The sequence below is a fragment of the Eurosta solidaginis genome, chromosome 3, assembly GCF_040869045.1.
Source record: "Eurosta solidaginis isolate ZX-2024a chromosome 3, ASM4086904v1, whole genome shotgun sequence".
Taxonomy (NCBI): domain Eukaryota; kingdom Metazoa; phylum Arthropoda; class Insecta; order Diptera; family Tephritidae; genus Eurosta; species Eurosta solidaginis.
This window is the reverse complement of record NC_090321.1, coordinates 42,570,650-42,591,621: the sequence shown is the minus strand read 5'-3', so window position 1 is coordinate 42,591,621 and position 20,972 is coordinate 42,570,650. Positions and strand designations below refer to the sequence as shown.

The following is a 20,972-nucleotide window of genomic DNA, read 5'->3' as shown; positions in this document are numbered from 1 at the left end:
ATTTTCTTCTACTTAATATGGTAGGTGTCACACCCATTTTACAAAGTTTTTTCTAAAGTTATATTTTGTGTCAATAGACCAATCCAATTACCATGTTTCATCCCTTTTTTCGTATTTGGTATATTATTATGGCATTTTTTTCATTTTTAGTAAATTTCGATATCGAAAGTGGGCGTGGTCATAGTCGGATTTCGGCCATTTTTTACACCAATATAAAGTGAGTTCAGATAAGTACGTGAACAGAGTTTAGTAAAGATATATCGATTTTTGCTCAAGCTATCGTGTTAGCGGCCGAGCGGAAGGACAGACAGTCGACTGTGTATAAAAACTGGGCGTGGATTCAACCGATTTCGCTCTTTTTCACAGAAAACAGTTATCGTCCTAGAATTTAAGCCTCTACCAAATTTCACAAGGATTGGTAATGTTTTTTTCGACATATGACATTAAAAGTATCCTAGACAAATTAAATGAAAAAGGGCGGAGCCACGGCCATTTAGAAAATTTCTTTTATATTTGTATTTTGTTGCACCATATCATTACTGGAGTTGAATGTTGACATAATTTACTTATATACTGTAAAGATATTAAATTTTTTGTTAAAATTTGACTTTACAAATTTTTTTTTTAATAGTGGGCGTGTTCGTCATCCGATTTTGCTAATTTTTATTAAGCATATATATAGTAATAGCAGTAACGCGCCGGCCAAATTTCATCAAGATATCTTCATCGACGGCCAAATTACAGCTTGCAAAAGTTTTAAATTACCTTCTTTTAAAAGTGGGCGGTGCCACGCCCATTGTCCAAAATTTTACTAATTTTCTATTCTGCGTCATAAGTTCAACTCATCTACCAAGCTTCGTCGCTTTATCTGTCTTTTGTAATGAATTATCGCAGTTTTTCGGTTTTTCGAAATTTTCGATATCGAAAAAGTGGGCGTGGTTAAAGTCCGATATCGTTCATTTTAAATAGCGATCTGAGACGAGCGCCCTGCATACCAAATTTCACCAAGATACCTCAAAATTTACCCAAGTTATCGTGTTTACAGACGGACGGACGGACGGACATGGCTAAATGAATTTCTTTTTTCGCCCAGATCATTTTGATATATAGAAGTCTATATCTATCTCGATTAGTTTACGCCGTTACGGATTGCCGTTATGCGAACAAATTTAATATACTCTGTGAGCTCTGCTCAGCTGAGTATAAAAACAAACAAGTGGACACTCAAAGACGCGCTGATCTTGAGGTAACACTGACTTGGCAATAGCAAAGATAGCCAAGAGCTGCGAAAAAAAATCAACAGAAAGAGATAAAAATTAATATAAGAAATTAAAAATGAGTGTTACCTGTTATAGTAATTGGCTCGTCAGCACTGCCGGTTTTGTAACTATAACTTAGCTTATGGCTTAGCGTTAACAGTTTTTAGCCAAGAAATTAAGAGGTGCTACCGTTTTATGCGTGAGCTCGCCACTCAGTTAGCTTTTGGCCATTAGCATTGGCGGACGTGAACGCATACTAATATCGAGGTAAAGACAGTTAAATGAAACAGGTGTAGAGTAATGCTGTATTAACTGAGCTGACTTAATTTGTAACCTAATTACGAGCAATTTTGTAGTGCCATGAAAGTGAAGCTCATTCAGAACTGCAATGCTTGAAAACAAGATGCGCTTGCGCAGATAAAGTGAATCGCATGTGAATAGTGATGGGAGAAAACAACAACACAGACTTGTGAATTGCAGCGTAATTGAGTTTTAAATGTCTAACGCAACTCTTGCCAACTAAAATCAACAACCAACATTTTGCGCATGCGCAATCAATCACTCACTCATCGAGCATCAACAGGCCTTCAATTGGATTGCTTATGAAAAGCGAAAGTGTGCAAGCGTCTGGCACGCTGTAAACCCACTTTTTTGGTGTTTTTTTTCACTCATTAATTAAACTGCACTGGATTGTAGTTTTGTTGTTTGCCAATTAAAGCAAAAATATGTGCATTACATGAGGTCCAGTTGCGAGTTGGTCTGTGAAAAATTTGCTTAATTTTCGTGAACGTAAAAGTGAAATCTATTGAGAAAGTGTTAATTTGGAAATCAACGCAATGCCTTTAACTGCTCATCCTCGCTTCATCTTGTATCTGTTCTGCGCAGCCTCCTTCCTTGCTGTTGTACGCTCTGATCCCACCGGCAGTAAGACCAATTCATATGTTATGTCTTATTTTTATTATTTAGTTATAAATTTTGTAAATCCCTATGCTATGACGATCTATTATCGCTTTGTAAATATGTGCTTAACTTAGGTCAAGTGTATTAACTTTGGATTTTAATTGATTGGTTTTTTGTTATTGTTTAATAATTTTTTTTGGTTTTGTTGTTTAATTTTCGTTATTATTTGCTAACCTACTTTTTGTGTTTATATGTTAATAGTTTTGTAATTTTATTGTTTAAGAGTAGAGACTAATTGATAATAAAGTTTACATTCGTTTGTGATTTTGCACTGAAGATGATTGGAATTCGGCCTCAATTGTATCTAAATTATGTGGAAAATATTGTAAAAAAAAAACCATATCTATCAATGGCCTTTACCATTAGTATGTGTAAGTGAAGGGATTTGTTGGGATCAAAATAGCGTTTTTTTTTTGTCTGGCACCATTGGTTGTTCGACCTACTACAAACTTGTGTAACTGAAGTTTGTAACAAACTCAAAGTATCAGTCGCTATAATAATAATTTTGTACAATAAAATTCAATTATTTAGTTAACTTTTGCCCAAACAAAGATGTTTTCCTCAAATGCGTTTACCTGCCCAAATATATATTAAACAAAGAAAGTACACCTTAAGTTCTTCAAAGTTATGTCAAATTTTCTGTCCAACGATTTTAAAACTCGTATGATTTTTCTAATTATTTCGACCCATACGCAGCCTAGCGATGTTTCTTCTTTTTTGTACTGTCCAGCTCTTGTGAAGAACTTTGGTTGGAAGTGTCTTTTGTTGTTGTTGTAGTAGTGCTTTGCCCTATCCAAAAGGTGCGACCACTCTCACATTGTCATCAATATCCTCTAACGGAAATTCAGGGAAACTCGCAGTTTCAGAAGCGGTGGAGAGAAAAGGGTGTTAGAGACGTTGGATCCACATTGCAATTAAAAAGATGGTTGGTGTCATGTGGGGACACGTTGTAAGCAAGACATGCATTATGTATGTCGGGGTTAATTTTGGATAGGTAAGAGTTTACCCTGGGTCAGTATCCAGATCGAAGTTTAGCTAGATTGACGCGCGTCTCCCTAGGGAGAACCTTTCCTATTCTGCGTGTTCAGGGTATTTAACTTTAAGAACGCAGTTCGCCGGGCAATTCCTGTCATAGAGGTTCGACGCCTCCTTGTAGATATCATGGAGGACTTCTTTGTGTTTCTCTTCTACATATGACTGAGTTTGCAGGTCCCGTACCTCCTTACAATGCTTGCTAAGATGACTTTATAAATCCCTGGGAGAAGGGGCCTCTTCAATCAGATGTCTGTTGCGTTGAACAGATTTCTGTGTATTCAACAGTAACTGTTTGTTGTGCGTTTCATTTGTCTCCCACCTCACTATGTGGGTGGTGTTCTTGAGACATAACAGTACAGCCCATAGCGGTTCTGAGAGCGGTGTTTTGACTTCTCTCGGAAATTTTGCCATCGAGTTCCGACTTAGGCATGAGGTATTAACTTTGTAGCTCATTGGAAAGTCTCTCAAAAATTTATCGCAAGTTTCCATCCGACCTGCACGATTTTCCTAAATATCTAGAGTCGTGCGACAACTGGTATAACGTTTTGTCGTACATATTTGTTAAGTTGCCATTGATCTCTGAAGTATAAATTAAATTTCAAGACTCTAGCTCACCGGAAAATTTCTTAGAAACTGATCGCAAGATTCCAAATTACGAATAAATTGTCTAGTTACTCGACCCATGCTCCATCTGGCGGAAATTGATTATGCATGCGACATTTCCTCAATGCCCTGAACTATGTTTGAGCTTTCAAATTTTTACCTTGATGTGAAGTCCATTACAAGATTCGAAAAGTTCTGTATGGATTTTCTTAAGATTTCTAAATATCTCGAACCTTGCTCCATCTAGAACAGTTTTGTAACCTTTTTTCTCTCTTGATGTAGCATTTTCATCGGGTTTTGAAGTATGTCCAAAGTTTCAAGGCCCTAACTCCACGAGAAGTTGCTCCCGTTCCGCTAATTTTTAAAATTGAAAGAGGCACGATGCAAATTGGAAGGGAAGCTCGGTCTAAAATCCTTTCGGTGCTTATTGCGCCTTACTTACTTACTTAATTGGCGCTTAACCGTCTAAACGGTTATGGCCGTCCAACATGGCGCGCCAGTCGCTCCGCCAACCGGCGCCAATTGGTAACACCAAGGGAATTTAAATCGTTTTCCACCTGGTCCTTCCAACGGAGTGGGGACCGCCCTCTACCTCTGCTTCCATAGGCGGGTTCCGATAGAAACACTTTCTTCGCCGGAGCATCATCATTCATTCGCATAACATGGCCTAGCCAGAGCAGCCGCTGCGTTTTAATTCGCTGGACTATGTTGATGTCTGCGTATAGCTCGTACAGCTCATCATTAAATCTTCTTCAGTACTCGCCATCGCGAACGCGTAGAGGTCCATAAATCTTTCGAAGAACATTTCTCACGAACACTCCCAAAGCCGCTTCATCTGCTGTTGTCATGGTCTATGCTTCTGCCCCATATAGCAGGACGGGTACGATAAGTGACTTGTAGAGTATGATTTTCGTTCGCCGAGAGAGGACTTTACTTTTCAGTTGCCTACCTAGTCCAAAGTAGCATTTATTGGCAAGATTGATTACTCGCTGGATTTCAGTGCTGATGTTGTTGCTAGTGTTGATGCTGGTTCCCAAATAAACGAAGTCTTTTACTATTTCGAAAGTATGGCTGCCAACAGTAGCGTGGTTGCCAAGGCGCATATGCGCTCACTCTTTGCTCGCTGACAGCAGGTACTTCGTTTTGTCCCCATTCACCATCAAACCCATCTTTACCGCTTCTTTTTCCAGTTTTAAGTAAACAGCTTTATTTGAATAAACGAGCATTAAGAAATACTTCTTGCATTTTTAATTCGGCCTGTTCCCCTTATAAATAAGGTCTGACCCCAAACAAAGCTAATAAGTACTTTGTACCAAGCGCAATTAGGTTAGCAAACTTTTAGGGACTAATTGCCATAATGCATTCTATTGCTTTTTCTTTCGTTTCATATTTCATGCGAATGTGTATATTTGTATATATTTTGTTTTTTTTTTCGGCGAGTCAAATTATAATTAAAAAAATTTAGTTTAAAAGTTTAATACTGCTTTTGTTTAAAGTTTAATTTAGTTAATTAATTTTTTTGTATATGTATATTTAGCTGGTGATTTGTATAGTTATTGCTGTCCCTAATCATTGAAGTTATTTATTTAATATTTTTGTTTATATATATGTCTTACATTTATATTTCACAAAAGCAACAAAATAAAATAAAGTGTGATAATTGCTGTTATTAATTTTTTTGGAAAATTTATTTAACTTTCCACTGTATGACATTGAAAAACTTAGATCTATCTCCCATGCATTCTCCACCATCGTCAAACTTACAAGAAGACCCACTTTTTCCACTTCTCTTTCTCTTCCACTACCCATTCATGCCTAATGCGCCATAATTGTTGCCGCCGCTGCCGTAGACTAAAGGGCCCATTACTGATACTTAGCATATACTTGTCTTGACTTGGCGTAAACTTGGCAACTTAGCCACGATTATACTCCACTTAGCGCATACAATCTGGTATCATAATCAATAAATGTCAATTTGTATGACAAAATGTCAAAATGAAATGGAAGCAAACAAATGGCATCTCAACATGTAAATGTCACTTAGAACTTACATAGAAAATCAAAATTCCACAGACTTCTAAGTCAAGTTAAGTGTTGATAAGTTTTGACTAATCAGTAACATGCAATGTTCATTTAACAGAACTGTAAGTGAAAATTCTCAAGTCAAGTCAATTCTATGCTAAGTATCAGTAATGGGCCCTTAAGAACCAGGATTCGTACCCAGTAAGAATAGCACGGGTTAATTGATAAGTTTCAAAACTGACACACTCGACTAACACCTTGGTAAATATTGTGAGAACGTCGGGAAAAATAAAATCACCTCCGCGAAGATGTGAGGTCTTCTCTTATTTCCGCTTATACCATTTTGGATGACAGTTTATGTATGCGTCTCTTTTCCAGGTTTAAATTGACTTGCAAACAAAAAAAAAAAAAAACACTTCGGTCTTGACGGCTTCACTTACTTACTTACTTAATTGGCGCTTAACCGTTTAAACGGTTATGGCCGTCCAACAAGGCGCGCCAGTCGCTCCTTCTCTCTGCCAACCGGCGCCAATTGGTCACACCAAGGGAGTTTAAATCGTTTTCCACCTGGTCGTTCCAACGGCTTCACATTCAGTCAAAATTTGCTAACAGGTTATTTGCACACACATGCTCAGCGCGTACATGTGCGGGAAATAAATTCTCACTCACACGTGAGCTGGGCAATTATGAAAAAATATTGAACACACAGCTCGTGTGTGTGCCATATGAAATAAAGGCATGCGCAGGAGTGTGCTCTTTGATTCAAAAACTGCATACAGTCGCTCTTGTAAATGTTCCGAGTGCAATTAAAACGTTTCACATTAATATGCTCAGATTGCACAAAAAGCTAGAGATGCCGATTCGGAATATCTTAAAGATGAAAAAATACCATGAGATTTTAATGCTAGGGAGATTCCAATGCTGAGGCGACGCTGTAGTCATAAAAGAATACCAATGCATTGTACAGGTTTACAAGTACGATATGTGTGAAGGAAACAATTCTTTTCTCCTTCAAACACAGTGCCGTTTGACACTTCGGTCAGTGTCAGACTAGCGTGGAACCCAGTTGAACCTGCGTGGAACATGAATTTGACACTGAACGAAGTGTCAAAATTACAGGGGTTTGCTGTCGTCGACAACGACGCAGGGAAACAAAAAAAGGAACGGAATAGCAGATATGGGTTGCTGTGATCGCAGATTTTTTTTAACGAATTTAGTATGAAAATGTAAAGTGCACCTTTATGGGTCCTACAGAAAATTATATAAAGGTCTTCAATTGGGGTATCTGAAGACACGTAGTTATTCCAGCATTAAGAATACAAACACGGGTGCTAAGTTTTTCTACACGTTGAAAAGTTCTCCGCGAAAAAAGTTTGAAACCGTGGTCGACTGCAATAATCCGTCCCAAAATGTGGAAAGACATATGAAAAACGCGTTTTGTCTTGGTATACATAATCCAAAGGCGAAAAACTCATCGAATTATTGGAAGCGAGGCAAAAACCCGTCTAATAATACGTCCCCCGACGGTTTTGGTCGTATTTTAGCAATCGTCCCCGGTAATAAAGTATCACAATTTGTTAAGTAAAATGGTCCAAGACATATGGATTTTAAGGAGAGAAGTAATTAAGTGCTCGTTTGAAAATAATTTTGTAAATTTACAATTAAATTTCTACGCAGTTTTCGTTAGCGGCTACTACACTTTTTTTGTACCTATGACGAGGAAAAAAATTTTTTGATATGAATTTTTTTGATATATGCCTATTTGTTTATGAATTCGAATGGCAGGTAAAAATTGTGTCTGTTTTTTGAAACAAAAATTCTCATATGGCTCAAACTTCGTTTTTTCCACAGCCCATAGCATGGCGGAACAATACAAGGTGGCAACATGGGACATCTGATTATAAACTTTTTTATTTGATGTGATACATCAACTTCGGGCGCAGTACGATTTTGACATTTGTCCATCGAATTTACAAAAACAAAGTACAAGGAATTTTTATTTATGTTTGTCACAATGCTGCCACCTTGTATCGTTCCGCCATGGCCCATAGGTTTGTGCATAAATATCTTCTTTATATATATAAAAAGAAGTGTACATTTTGATTGTCACTCCATAACTCGAGAACGGATAGAAAGATTGTCATGAAATTTTTAGGAAAGACAGAGGAAGGAGACATGATGGTTAGTTGATTTTGAAATCCCAAATCGGTTTAGCCATATATCTATATATATAAAAATGAATGTTTGTATGTATGTCATCGACTAACTCAAAAACTACTGCACCGATTATTATGAAAATTGGTACATATATGTATTTTTCTACGGGGAAGGTTTATATAATGAAAACTTTGATACCGGGTGACTAGGGTCTCGAGATATAGGCCAAAACATGGGCCCATTGGTAACTCCAGGAAGTGTTTGTACAATATGGGTATCAAATGGAAGCTGTTTATGAGTACTTTGACACTGGGTATTTTTCGCACACCTGGGTGACTAGGGTCTCGAGATATAGGCCAAAACATGGACCCGGGCACCCCTAGAATGTGTGTGTATTTTGGATATCAAATGAAAGCTGTTGCTGGGAGCTTTTAAGTAATTTTCATTGTGATATTCGATTTAATCGCATCAACCTGGCAAAACTGACAAATATGCATGCGAATCCGAAACAAAGTCATGAATTAATTAATACCCACATACCTATTTATATACGTCCTATTCGACTTGCCTGAAATTTGGTATACAGATTTGCCTATATTAGTATTTACGATGCTTTTTTCCGGGAAGTAGGCCAGAGACGGACTGGGACTGGGATTAGGACTGGGACTGAGACTGAGACTCGGAATGGGACTGGAACAAAATACATACCACCCTCTGGGGCTGGCAATAAGATATGAAGAAGAATGAGAAAAACTTGAGAGAAGAGGAAAGATAGAAGGAGACTGAGAAAGAGATAGAGTGAGACGAAGATGGAGATAGATGAAGCGAAAAATACGGAGGGACGAGTGAATACAAAGATTAGGAAAAAGTGTAGAGGGGCGAGGGCAGATTTAGACGGAAAAAGCTTATTAAAATTTATGCAGATATACCAAATTTAGGGCAGAACAACGCCTGCCGGGTCTGCTAGTTTTATATACAAAGCACACTCATGTGTATTGTACTTTATTCCATTCAGCACACACATGAGCTGAGCTTGAGCGAAAAAATCACATATATGCTCCATGTGTGTGTGTAAATACGAATTCTGCTCAAATCCACCCCTTTTGGAACCGCCACCCACCGCGGAATCGTTTTCGCATAATATCAAGTTGGCGTTCCATATTTCTCGTATTTAAAGAGCTTTCTGTTGTTCCTGCGTCCGGGTCCTGCTATTTTGCTCTGAGTTTCTACTGATTTGTTGCCACTCTTCTGAACCGTTCAGCATTTTTGCTGTAGCATTATCAACACTGATTTGGCCGACTATTTCCGGTGCTCCTCATTGCTGTTTCCTAACTTAAAGATAAAGGAAAACCTAGCTTTCTGAGTTGTGTTATGTGCAAAAAAATCCATCGCTTTTAGTTTCTTTCTAGCTAGATCTCTCTAAATTGGTTAAAAATAACTTGAATTTTCTTAGGTGTTGAAAATCACTTTATTTTATAAGCAGTGAGAAAAAGTCCATTAGACGATAATTTTTTAGATTTTTTTTTATTTCACCTTACTTACTTACTTACTTAATTGGCGCTTAACCGTCTAAACGGTTATGGCCGTCCAACAAGGCGCGCCAGTCGCTCCTTCGCTCCGCCAACCGGCGCCAATTGGTCACACCAAGGGAGTTTAAATCGTTTTCCACCTGGTCCTTCCAACGGAGTGGGGGCCGCCCTCTACCTCTGCTTCCATAGGCGGGTTCCGATAGAAACACTTTCTTGGCCGGAGCATCATCTTTCATTCGCATAACATGGCCTAGCCAGCGCAGCCGCTGCGTTTTAATTCGCTGGACTATGTTGATGTCTGCGTATAGCTCGTACAGCTCATCATTAAATTCACCTTACTTTTCCCAATTGTCATTGTTTGCACTACAATTACGTCTAACTTTATGCAAATGCTGAATGAACTCATTTTTAAGTGGTCGCTATAATGCGAATTTGTCTGTTTTGCTGATTTTCCAAAATTTTGTAGTTTGCAAAAACTGTCGCATTTTCATTGCACACGTATTGTCAGCGTAAGTCTTTTCACACGTTTGTTTTGCAATAAAAACCTATTATTCTGAGCATAATAGCCATTTAATGAGGCTAGTAAAATAATAAACTACTAAATTTTATAAATGAGCTTTCCAAAGAAAGTGAGTTAAAAACAAGTAAGGAAGGCTAAGTTCGGGTGTAACCGAACATTAAATACTCAGCTGAGAGCTTTGGAGACAAAATAAGGAAAAATCGCCATGTAAGAAAATGAACCTAGGGTAACCATGGAATGTGTTTGGATGACATGGGTATCAAATAGAAGGTATTAAAGAGTATTTGAAAAGGGAGTGGGCCATAGTTCTATAGGTGGACGCCATTTCGGGATATCGCCATAGAGGTGGACCAGGGGCCTTAGTTCTATAGGGCGACGCCCTTTCGATATATCGCCATAAAGGTGGACCAGAGATGACTATAGAATATGTTTGTACTAGAGGTTTACGCCGATCACTTTATCGGCGGCGGCGGCGTGAGCGGCGCGCCGACGTACGCCGGTGTTCTTACTTTTCTTAATTTTTCTATTTAAAAAAAATACTTAGGAAAGGTTTTGTTTGTATGTATTTAAGGAAATTAACGTTTTGACCATTTCGGAAAGATCCTAGGTTTTTGCCCCAAAATCTCGAAGATCGTTCAAAAATTTTCAGGAGTAGCTCCTTGCGCAGGGATTGTCCCTCGTTCACTTACTCCAGAGAGGCTTCGAACCTAACCCAGGTCTTTGCAATTGGTACTGCTGCGTCTGCTGAAGAGAAATGGAGATATATAAAATGGTCACACTTTTGTCTGTATATCTGGTGCAAAGCGTAGTTTCACCTGGGGTTAACTCCTAATAATCGTCGCAAACACAATTTCTTTAAATCATTTGTGGCTCCTTGGCGGTCACGCACAAAGGCGACTTAGGGTTGTTTTTAATGATCTAATACTCATGACTCTAGTTTGGAACGTAGCTCAATGGAATGAGCGGAAGCACGGCCGAACTGAACTACCATCTCACGCAGATAATGCGTGGACATGGCGGTTTCAAAGAGTATTTATGGAAGCGTAGGATAGAGGAAGATCCTCATTGCCCAATGTGTACCACAGAGTTAGAAAACGCAGAACACGTCATGTTCTACTGCCCCCGTTTCCACGAAGAAAGACTCACCTTGCATGGAGTATTTGGGGAGGAACCTACCACGAGAAATTTAGTTTCACATATGTGCAACAGGAAAGAGTGCTGGACTGCAGTGAGCAAAATGGCATTTATAGTAATGACACGCCTGATGGATGCTGAGAGGGAGCGCAGAGAAATGCGCATGCGAAGCAGTGCCGATTAAATGGACACTCAGAACAAATAGCGGGAACCTGGACGCAGGGACAACAGTAGGCTCTTAAAAAATGAGAAATATGGAACGCCACCCTGAAGTAATGCGAAAGTGGTGCCGGGGTGGGCGACGGTTCCAGAACGGGACTGTTTTTTAGTCTACGGACACACGGTTGCTGTGATGGCAGCAATTATGGTGCATTAGGCATTTTTCAGCCTCCCCGCAAAAAACAAAAACAAAAAAAAAAAAAAAAAAAATACTCATGACTCTCGTGGCACATGGCGCCTCCAGTTTTTTCGGCTGTGTTTAAGAGCTACAATTCCCGATGTGCGAACAGTAGCAATCCCGACCACCAGTCGCTACCACGCCTCCTGCCCTCACACCATATGCCAGCACGACTTCGAACTCATACCTTCGTCGACGTCACTTTCCTAGAAGCTCTAGGTGTAGCTCCGAAGACTTTATAACGGATGTTTTTGTCCTGCTATGCTGCCTAGCTACACCAGAGAAACACCTTGAAACGTTAGGGAGTGACTATTCGGCCATGGATGCCGCCCTCGAAATCATAAGCAGTCTAAGTGGATGTCATTGCGTAACTCATGGGTGAAAATCGTATAATCCTCGGCGCATCTACATAATTAAAATTTTACAAGGACCCTGGATAAAATTTCTAAAATGTAGACCAAAGTTTGCAGAAGTTTGTGTTCACAACATTGATTTCAATAGTATTCGTTAAATCAAAACGATATTTAAGAATGAAAGTCGACCGATTTTAAGTTGAAAGATGTTAACTGCTGTTTTCGGGACCTTATGATATAAGAGCTCATGGATGACTAGTTCGACTGCCACTATGTTAGGGTAGTAGCACATACGATCATTAGTTCGACTGTCTTGGGAAAGCTTTTGTTTCACCCCTTTGAGTGTTCTTGCGAAGAACAAAGCCTCACCTGGTAAATATATGTGCCTACGTATTCACATTTGTAAAAGGAGCCGTAACGTGTAGGTGATATTTAAACTTGGTTGATAGGCTATAATCAATCTCATTCACTCCAAGGGACTAGTTTTGGATATGGATTTTGCTTCACTGATTCAGCTTATTCTTTCAGCCAATCGCAATATAAAATTCATTAAAAAATCGGCATCTTTTTTGGGTAATTTGCTTTTTTTAACAACCTGAGAACAATTTCAACACAATTTAGCCTGACGTCATTTTATTTGAATTCATTATTCATTATTAATTTTTTGCAAAAAAAATATGCAAACTGAGCATATAAATTTAGTATATAACTTTTCTTTTGGTGTTTTGTTTTAATAACTTGGTGAATTCGGTGATGCAAAGGCGGTGTTAAGCTGACATTGAAAGCGCCTGTTTTTATACTCAGTTGAGCAGAGCTCACAGAGTATATTAAGTTTGATTGGATAACGGTTGGTTGTACATATATAAAGGAATCGAGATAGATATAGACTTCCATATATCAAAATAATCAGGATCGAAAAAAAATTTGATTGAGCCATGTCCGTCCGTCCGTCCGTCCGTTAACACGATAACTTGAGTAAATTTTGAGGTATCTTGATGAAATTTGGTATGTAGGTTCCTGAGCACTCATCTCAGATCGGTATTTAAAATGAACGATATCGGACTATAACCACGCCCACTTTTTCGATATCGAAAATTTCGAAAAACCGAAAAAGTGCGATAACTCATTACAAAAGACAGATAAAGCGACGAAACTTGGTAGATGGGTTGACGTTATGACGCAGAATAGAAAATTAGTAAGATTTTGGACAATGGGCGTGGCCCCGCCCACTTTTACAAGAAGGTAATTTAAAAGTTTTTCAAGCTGTAATTTGGCAGTCGTTGAAGATATCATGATGAAATTTGGCAGGAACGTTACTACTATTACTCTATATGTGGTAAATAAAAATTAGCAAAATTGGATTAAGAACACGCCCACTTTTTAAAAAAAAATTTTTTTTAATTCAAATTTTAACAAAAAATTTAATATCTTTACTGTATATAAGTAAATTAAGTCAAAATTCAACTCCAGTAATGATATGATGCAACAAAATACAAAAATAAAAGAAAATTTCAAAATGGGCGTGGCTCCGCCCATTTTCATTTAGTTTGTCTAGAATACTTTTATTGCCATAAGTCGAACAAAAATTTACAAATCCTTCTCAAATTTGGTAGGAGCATAGATTCTATGACGGTAACTGTTCTCTGTGAAAATGGACGAAATCTGTGGAAGCCACGCCCAGTTTTTATACACAGTCCACCGTCTGTCCTTCCGCTCGGCCATTAACACAATAACTTGAGCAAAATCCGATATATCTTTACTAAACTTAGCCCACGTACTTACCTGAGCTCACTTTTTCTTGGTATAAAAAATGGGCGAAATCTGACCATAACCACGCCCACTTTATCGATATCGAAAATTACGAAAAGTGAAAAAAATGCCATAATTCTATACCAAATACGAAAAAAGGGATGAAACATGGTAACTGGATTGGTTTGTTGACGCAAAATATAACTTTGGAAAAATCTTTGTAAAATGGGTGTGACACCTACCATATTAAGTAGAAGAAAATGAAAAAGTTCTACAAGGCGAAATCAACAGCCCTTGGAATCTTGGCAGGAATACTGTTAGTGGTATTGCATATATAAATAAATTAGCAGTACCCGACAGATGATTTTCTGGATCACCTGGTCCACATTTTGGTGGATATCACGAGAACGCCTTCACATATACATCTAAGGGCCACTCGCTTTTAAAACCCTCATGAATACCTTTAATTTGATATCCATATCGTACAAAAACATACCAGAGTCACCCCTGTCCCACCCTAATGGCGATATCTCGAAAAGGCGTCCACCTATAGAACTAATGCCCCCTCTCTCTTAAAATGCTCAGTAACACCTTTCGTTTGATACCCATATCGTACAAACATTCTAGAGTAACCCCTGGCCCACCCTAATGGCGATATCTCGAAAAGGCGTCCACCTATAGACCTAGTGTCCACTCCCTCTTAAAATGCTCAGTAACACCTTTCGTTTGATACCCATATCGTACAGACATTCTAGAGTCACCCCTGGCCCACCCTAATGGCAATATCTCGAAAAGGCGTCCACCTATAGACCTAGTGTCCACTCCCTCTTAAAATGCTCAGTAACACCTTTCGTTTGATACCCATATCGTACAGACATTCTAGAGTCACCCCTGGCCCACCCTAATGGCAATATCTCGAAAAGGCGTCCACCTATAGACCTAATGCCCACTCCCTCTTAAAATGCTCAGTAACACCTTTCGTTTGATACCCATATCGTACAAACATTCTAGAGTCACACCTGGCCCACCCTAATGGCGATATCTCGAAAAGGCGTCCACCTATAGAACTAAGGATTACTCCCTTTTAAAATACTCATTACCACCTTTCATTTGATACCCATATCGTACAAACACATTCTAGAGTCACCCTGGCCCACCCTAATGGCGATATCTCGAAAGGGCGTCCACCTATAGACCTAATGCCCACTCCCTCTTAAAATGCTCAGTAACACCTTTCGTTTGATACCCATATCGTACAAACATTCTAGAGTCACCCTTGGTCCACCTTTATGGCGATATCTCGAAAAGGCGTCCACCTATAGAACTAAGGATTACTCCCTTTTAAAATACTCCTTACCACCTTTCATTTGATACCCATATCGTACAAACACATCCTAGAGTCACCCCTGGCCCACCCTAATGGCGATATCTCGAAAAGGCGTCCACCTATAGACCTAATGCCCACTCCCTCTTAAAATGCTCAGTAACACCTTTCGTTTGATACCCATATCGTACAAACATTCTAGAGTCACCCCTGGCCCACCCTAATGGCGATATCTCGAAAGGGCGTCCACCTATAGACCTAATGCCCACTCCCTCTTAAAATGCTCAGTAACACCTTTCGTTTGATGCACATATCGTACAAACACATTCTAGAGTCACCCCTGGCCCACCCTAATGACGATATCTCGAAAAGGCGTCCACCTATAGACCTCATGCCCACTCCCTCTTAAAATGCTCAGTAACACCTTTCGTTTGATACCCATACCGTACAAACATTCTAGAGTCACCCCTGGCCCACCCTAATGGCGATATCTCGAAAAGGCGTCCACCTATAGACCTAATGCCCACTCCCTCTTAAAATGCTCAGTAACACCTTTCATTTGATTCCCATATCGTACAAACACATTCTAGAGACACCCCTGGTCCACCTTTATGGCGATATCTCGAAACGGCGTCCACCTATGGAACTAAGGATCACTCCTTTTCAAAATACTCATTAACAGCTTTCATTTGATACCCATATCGTACAAACACATTATAGAATCACCCCTGGTCCACCTTAATGGGGACATCTCGAAAAGGCGTCCACCGATAGACCTAAGGCCCACTCCCTCTTAAAATGCTCAGTAACACCTTTCATTTGATACCCATATCGTACAAACAAATTCTAGAGTCAGCCCTGGTCTACCTTTATGGCGATATCCCTAAATGGCGTTCATCCATAGAACTATGGCCTATTCTCTCTTAAAATACTCTTTAATACCTTTCATTTGATACACATGTTATACAACCACATTCCAGGGTTACCCCAGATTGATTTTCCTTATTTTGTCTCCATAGCTCTCAACTGAGTATGTTATGTTCGGTTACACCCGAACTTAGCCTTCCTTACTTGTTTTAAATAACTTTTGAGCAGTTAGAAAGAGTTAAATTTCGCAATTAGTTCCTTATAACTGATGCGCCTCGCTTGATACAATTTTCGACCATATCCGACAAATTTTCGACATGAACAATAAATGACCTAAACAGTTTTAAACGAGTAGAAAATATATAATATATAATATATTTGACATTCGGCGGCGGCGTTCGAAAAACGACCTAAATCGGCGGCGGCGGCGGCGTTTATCGGCGGCGTATATCTGTAGATTGTACGATATGGGTATCAAATGAAAGGTGTTAATGAGTACTTTAAAAGGGAGTGGGCCTTAGTTCTATATGTGAACGCCTTTTCGAGATATCGCCATAAAGGTGGACCAGGGGTGACTATAGAATATGTTTGTACGATATGGGTATCAAATTAAAGGTATTAATGAGGGTATTAAAAGGGAGTAGCCCTTAGTTGTATATATGAAGGAGTTTTCGAGGTATCGACCAAAATGTGGACCAGGGTGACACAGAACATCATCTGTCGGGTACCGCTAATTTATTCATATATGTAGTACCACGAACAGTATTCTTACCATGATTCCAAGGAATTTTGATTTCACCCTGCAGAACTTTTTCATTTTCTTCCACTTAATATGGTAGGTGTCACACCCATTTTATAAAGTTTTGTCTAAAGTTATATTTTGCGCCAAAAAACCAATCCAATAACCATGTTTCATCCCTTTTTTCATATTTGGTATATAATTATGGCAATTTTTTTTTCATTTTTCGTAAATTTCGATATCGAAAAAGTGGGCGTGATCATAGTCTGATTTCGGCTATTTTTTATACCAAAATAAAGTGGGCTCCGATAAGTACGTGAACTAAGTTTAGTAAAGATATATCGATTTTGCTCAAGTTATCGTGTTAAGGGCCGAGCGGAAGGACAGACGGTCGACTGTGTATAAAAACTGGGCGTTATCGTCATAGAATCTATGCCCTACCAAGTTTCACAAGGATTCGTTAATTTTTGTTCGACTTATGGAATTAAAAGTATTCTAGACAAATTAAATGAAAAAGGGCGGAGCCACGCCCATTTTGAAATTTTCTTCTATTTGTGTATTTTGTTGCACCATATCATTACTGGAGTTGAATGTGGACACAATTTACTTATATACTGTAAAGATTTCAAATTTTTTGTTATAATTTGACTTACATTTTTTTTTAAAGTGGGTGTGTTCGTCATCCGTTTTGCAAATTTTTATTTAGAACACATATAGGAATAGGAGTAACGCTCTTGCCAAATTTCATCATGATATCTTCAACGACTGCCAAATTACGGCTAGCAAAACTTTCAAACTACTTGCTTTAAAAAGTTGGCAGTGCCGCGCCCATTGTCCAAAACTTTACTAATTTTCTATTCTACGTTGTACGGTTAACCGACCTACCAAGTTTCATCGCTTTATCCGTCTTTGGTAATGAATTATCGCACTTTTTCGGTTTTTCGAAATTTTCGATAGCGAAAAAGTGGACGTGGTTATAGTCCGATTTCGTTCGTTTTAAATAGCAATCTGAGATGTGTGCCCAGGAACCTGCATACCAGTTTTCATCAAGATACCTCAAAATTGTTTCAAGTTATCGTGTTAACGGACGGACGGAAATGGCTCAATCAAATTTTTTTTCGATACTGATGATTTTGATATATGGAAGTTTATATCTATCTCGATTCCTTTATACCTGTACAACCAACCGTTATCCAATCAATGTTATTATACTCTGTGAGCTCTGCTCAACTGAGTATAATGAAATCTACATGTTCCAGAAAAGAGCTTTAGGTTGTTTCTCAAACAGAAGTTGTGTGTGTGGCAATCTGAGCAGGACTAAATAATGGCGGCAAAGCGAATTCAACCAATTCGCCGTGCAGAAGAATGTCAAGTCAAAAGAAAATTTTCATTGATTTCGATTAACTGACATGTTGTAGTACAAGGCGTTGTATGGAAAATAATCAAGAAGAAGCAATCAGCTGTTGGGATAACAACATCTGGTACTGAATACGCCTTGGGACAGACAAAAGAGTTCAACCAGTCATACATAAAACGTTCGCAAATTATCTCGAATGCTCAATGTACAACAGCGGATGAAGCAGACCTCAGCGTCTTTGTACAGCAGCAAAAATATGCTAAGCAACATATGAATTCTGTCGCCAGCTTTTTAATATACTTAGCAGCTTTATTGCAATTCTGAGACTAATTCTGCAGGACATATATTACGTATGTCGATGTTGATTCTGGACAAGTAACCTGTTACAGTATCCAGAGCGAAGTTGGGCCAGGATGACTCGTGTCTCCCTTGGTAGTGTGCTTTCTTCTTCTGCAAGGGTAGCATATTGCATATTAATAACGGAGTCCACCGGGCGCATCCTGGCAAAAGCGTTTACCGATTCTGTGTGGATTTGGCTTAGGGCCTTTGCTTATGCTTGCCTGGATCCTGCCAACACAGCCGGTACCGTATCTCGTCATAGTGCTTATGGGGATGTTCCCTTAAGGCGGTGCTGGATCAAGCAGTTGTTTGCTGCGATGTCTTGGCTTGTGACAATTTAGCAAAAATGCCTGTTCAGCATTTCGTTGTGCTCTTTAATGTTGGAAATCGTATATTAGTTTTCCGTGATAAGTGTATGGGTGTGGAGGCCTTCAATACCTCCGACGAGATCTGTCGCAGCCTAACAATTGCAACTTGGTTTCATGCCACGGTGAGCTTGCCTATAAGGTCGTATCATCAATATGTTGTAGCCTCATCTCACCATTAACATCGATAACACTAACCAAAACCTTCGGGGAATGTCTTTATCGCTATATTAATAACAACAACTAGTGTTAGAGCGACGGGTACCCGAGTGTACACAAAGTTTACCGAGCCTCTAATCAAAGCCTGTTAGTCTTTGATTTCATGTGAAATTTGAATTATTGGTACCTATGGTGAAGGGCTAATAGCTTCCTATTTGGACGACAAAGATTAACTCGATGAAGAACTTTATATTTCTTCTTAGAAAATCTCCTCTGGTTTATGGTTCTAAAACTAACTCATACAAATTAAAGAAATTATATAAACGAAAAACTCCTTCTTCTTTCACCTACACCCTATAATTATAACTAAGCACGCAAGCAACGCCTCTACGAGAATGAGGACTACAATGAAGATATCGCCTATGAAGCAACCAAACAATTGGGTGAATTGAATTATCGTCTCAATTTGTTAGCTTTCGAAGAGCAATCACGACAAATACCGTTTCCAAATATAACAATCAATGATCTTGTGAGCCGCATACCTTGTACTTGTGACAACGGTATATGCAAATGCTGTGCGGGTGAGTAATGAATACCAAAGGTAATGCTTACTAATGAAGTTCTCTCTCAACTTTTTAGGCTTCTTAGCCGTAATCGGTTTGAATAGCTGCACTGAAGTGCTCTATCGACCCGAAGAGTTTTCATTTGAGCTGCGCCTGCGTTTCAACAATAATATTTGGTTCAAACGCAAAGTGTCTGGGCAAAATCCACCACCACTTTGTTTTCGGCCGCCACGCTTCGGCTTTGCGCGTGCATGCATACAATTCCATGATATATGGTTCGTGGGGCGAAATATGCATGTTTGTATGAGTTTAACGGCTTCATTTCAAGGTTACGATCTGTTTGATCGGTAAGTGTGAGAAGAGAAAGTAAGAATAAGAAAGAATGAGAAATGAAATTTTATGAGAACAAAGCACAATTGCAGTATGCACGAGAGATGAGAGAGAATGCGAGACAATTTCTATTTGATTAAGAGTGAGTGTCGCTTTTACTTTCAGAAACTTTGATTGTCTACTCTTCGGCGATAAAGGCGTTAAAATTGTTAAACCCGAGGAAGGTTATCCAGTACGACCTGATGATGTGGAAATCGATGATACTGCAGATGAGATCGAAGAGTACGATGAGAATGTGGTGCGAAGAAAAAGACGTAAGCGCGTAAGTAAATTAGTGCGACACAACCGGCTTAGCTAAGTATTTTTGTTATCCCTCTAGACTGATTAAGTATCTAACTTCAAATTATTTACATTGTATTTGTTGTTATGTTTTTAATGTAAATTTGTTTATTTTATTGTATTAAACAATATATGAAAATGGGATGTTAGCGAATGTCCTTTTCGTTAAGATATGGAATATCTCGAAAGATTTTGGGTTATCAAGATGCCATGATCATAATTTAGATGAAGTTGCGTTCATGTTGGAGTCTCGGTGCTAGCATATATTCTCAGTTTAGCTCTGAGTCAAGGTGCTAATCGAGGTGTGTAAGTATGAGCCTCGACGTTAGCATAAGTAGGCATTTCTCACGACACCCGTTGCTAGCATCTCGGCTTCAACATGTATAAGTACTATGCCGGGTTTCCCCTTATAATTTTCTTCGGTCAATGTATCTTAAAACTTTAAAGGCTACCACATATTACAGCACAAAAATACATCTTAGGCGCCCCTTGTGATAGTTATGTCATAAGCTAGAGCACACAGATAAGCTATTTCGTGCGTCTAATATTGTCGGTATTTGGTCGATCCTACTGTTCCGACAGGAGTCATTTGTTCATTACGACTCCGAAGCGCTCACCAGACAATACACTGCTATTTAGACTGATTCGGAATATAATCCGGCTCTAATTGATGCCTGAAAATATTTATTACAGTTTAAGAGCTTTCTCAGTGAAGTAAGACATAAGCCAGTACTTGCACGGTACAGGAGGCACATTTCCACAAGTATTATGATCATTCCACGGAGATCAACGGCTGCGACGAACGGTATTTTTCGTTCTATTATTTACTGCTCTGAGGACCTCTGTTCATGCAACTACCCAAGCCTAACACC

General features: G+C 39.0%; 1 protein-coding gene across 1 annotated transcript; it reads left to right on the top strand.

The window, feature by feature from the left end:
* The first annotated feature begins 1,500 nt into the window (after nt 1-1,500).
* On the top strand, nt 1,501-20,134 carry LOC137246341 (uncharacterized). The gene is made up of 4 exons (XM_067777449.1): nt 1,501-2,183; nt 19,240-19,449; nt 19,508-19,778; nt 19,927-20,134. Exons 1-4 carry the CDS (start codon nt 2,096-2,098, stop codon nt 20,117-20,119), a joined length of 762 nt encoding a protein of 253 aa, XP_067633550.1. The 5' UTR covers nt 1,501-2,095; the 3' UTR covers nt 20,120-20,134.
* Nucleotides 20,135-20,972: the final 838 nt, after the last annotated feature.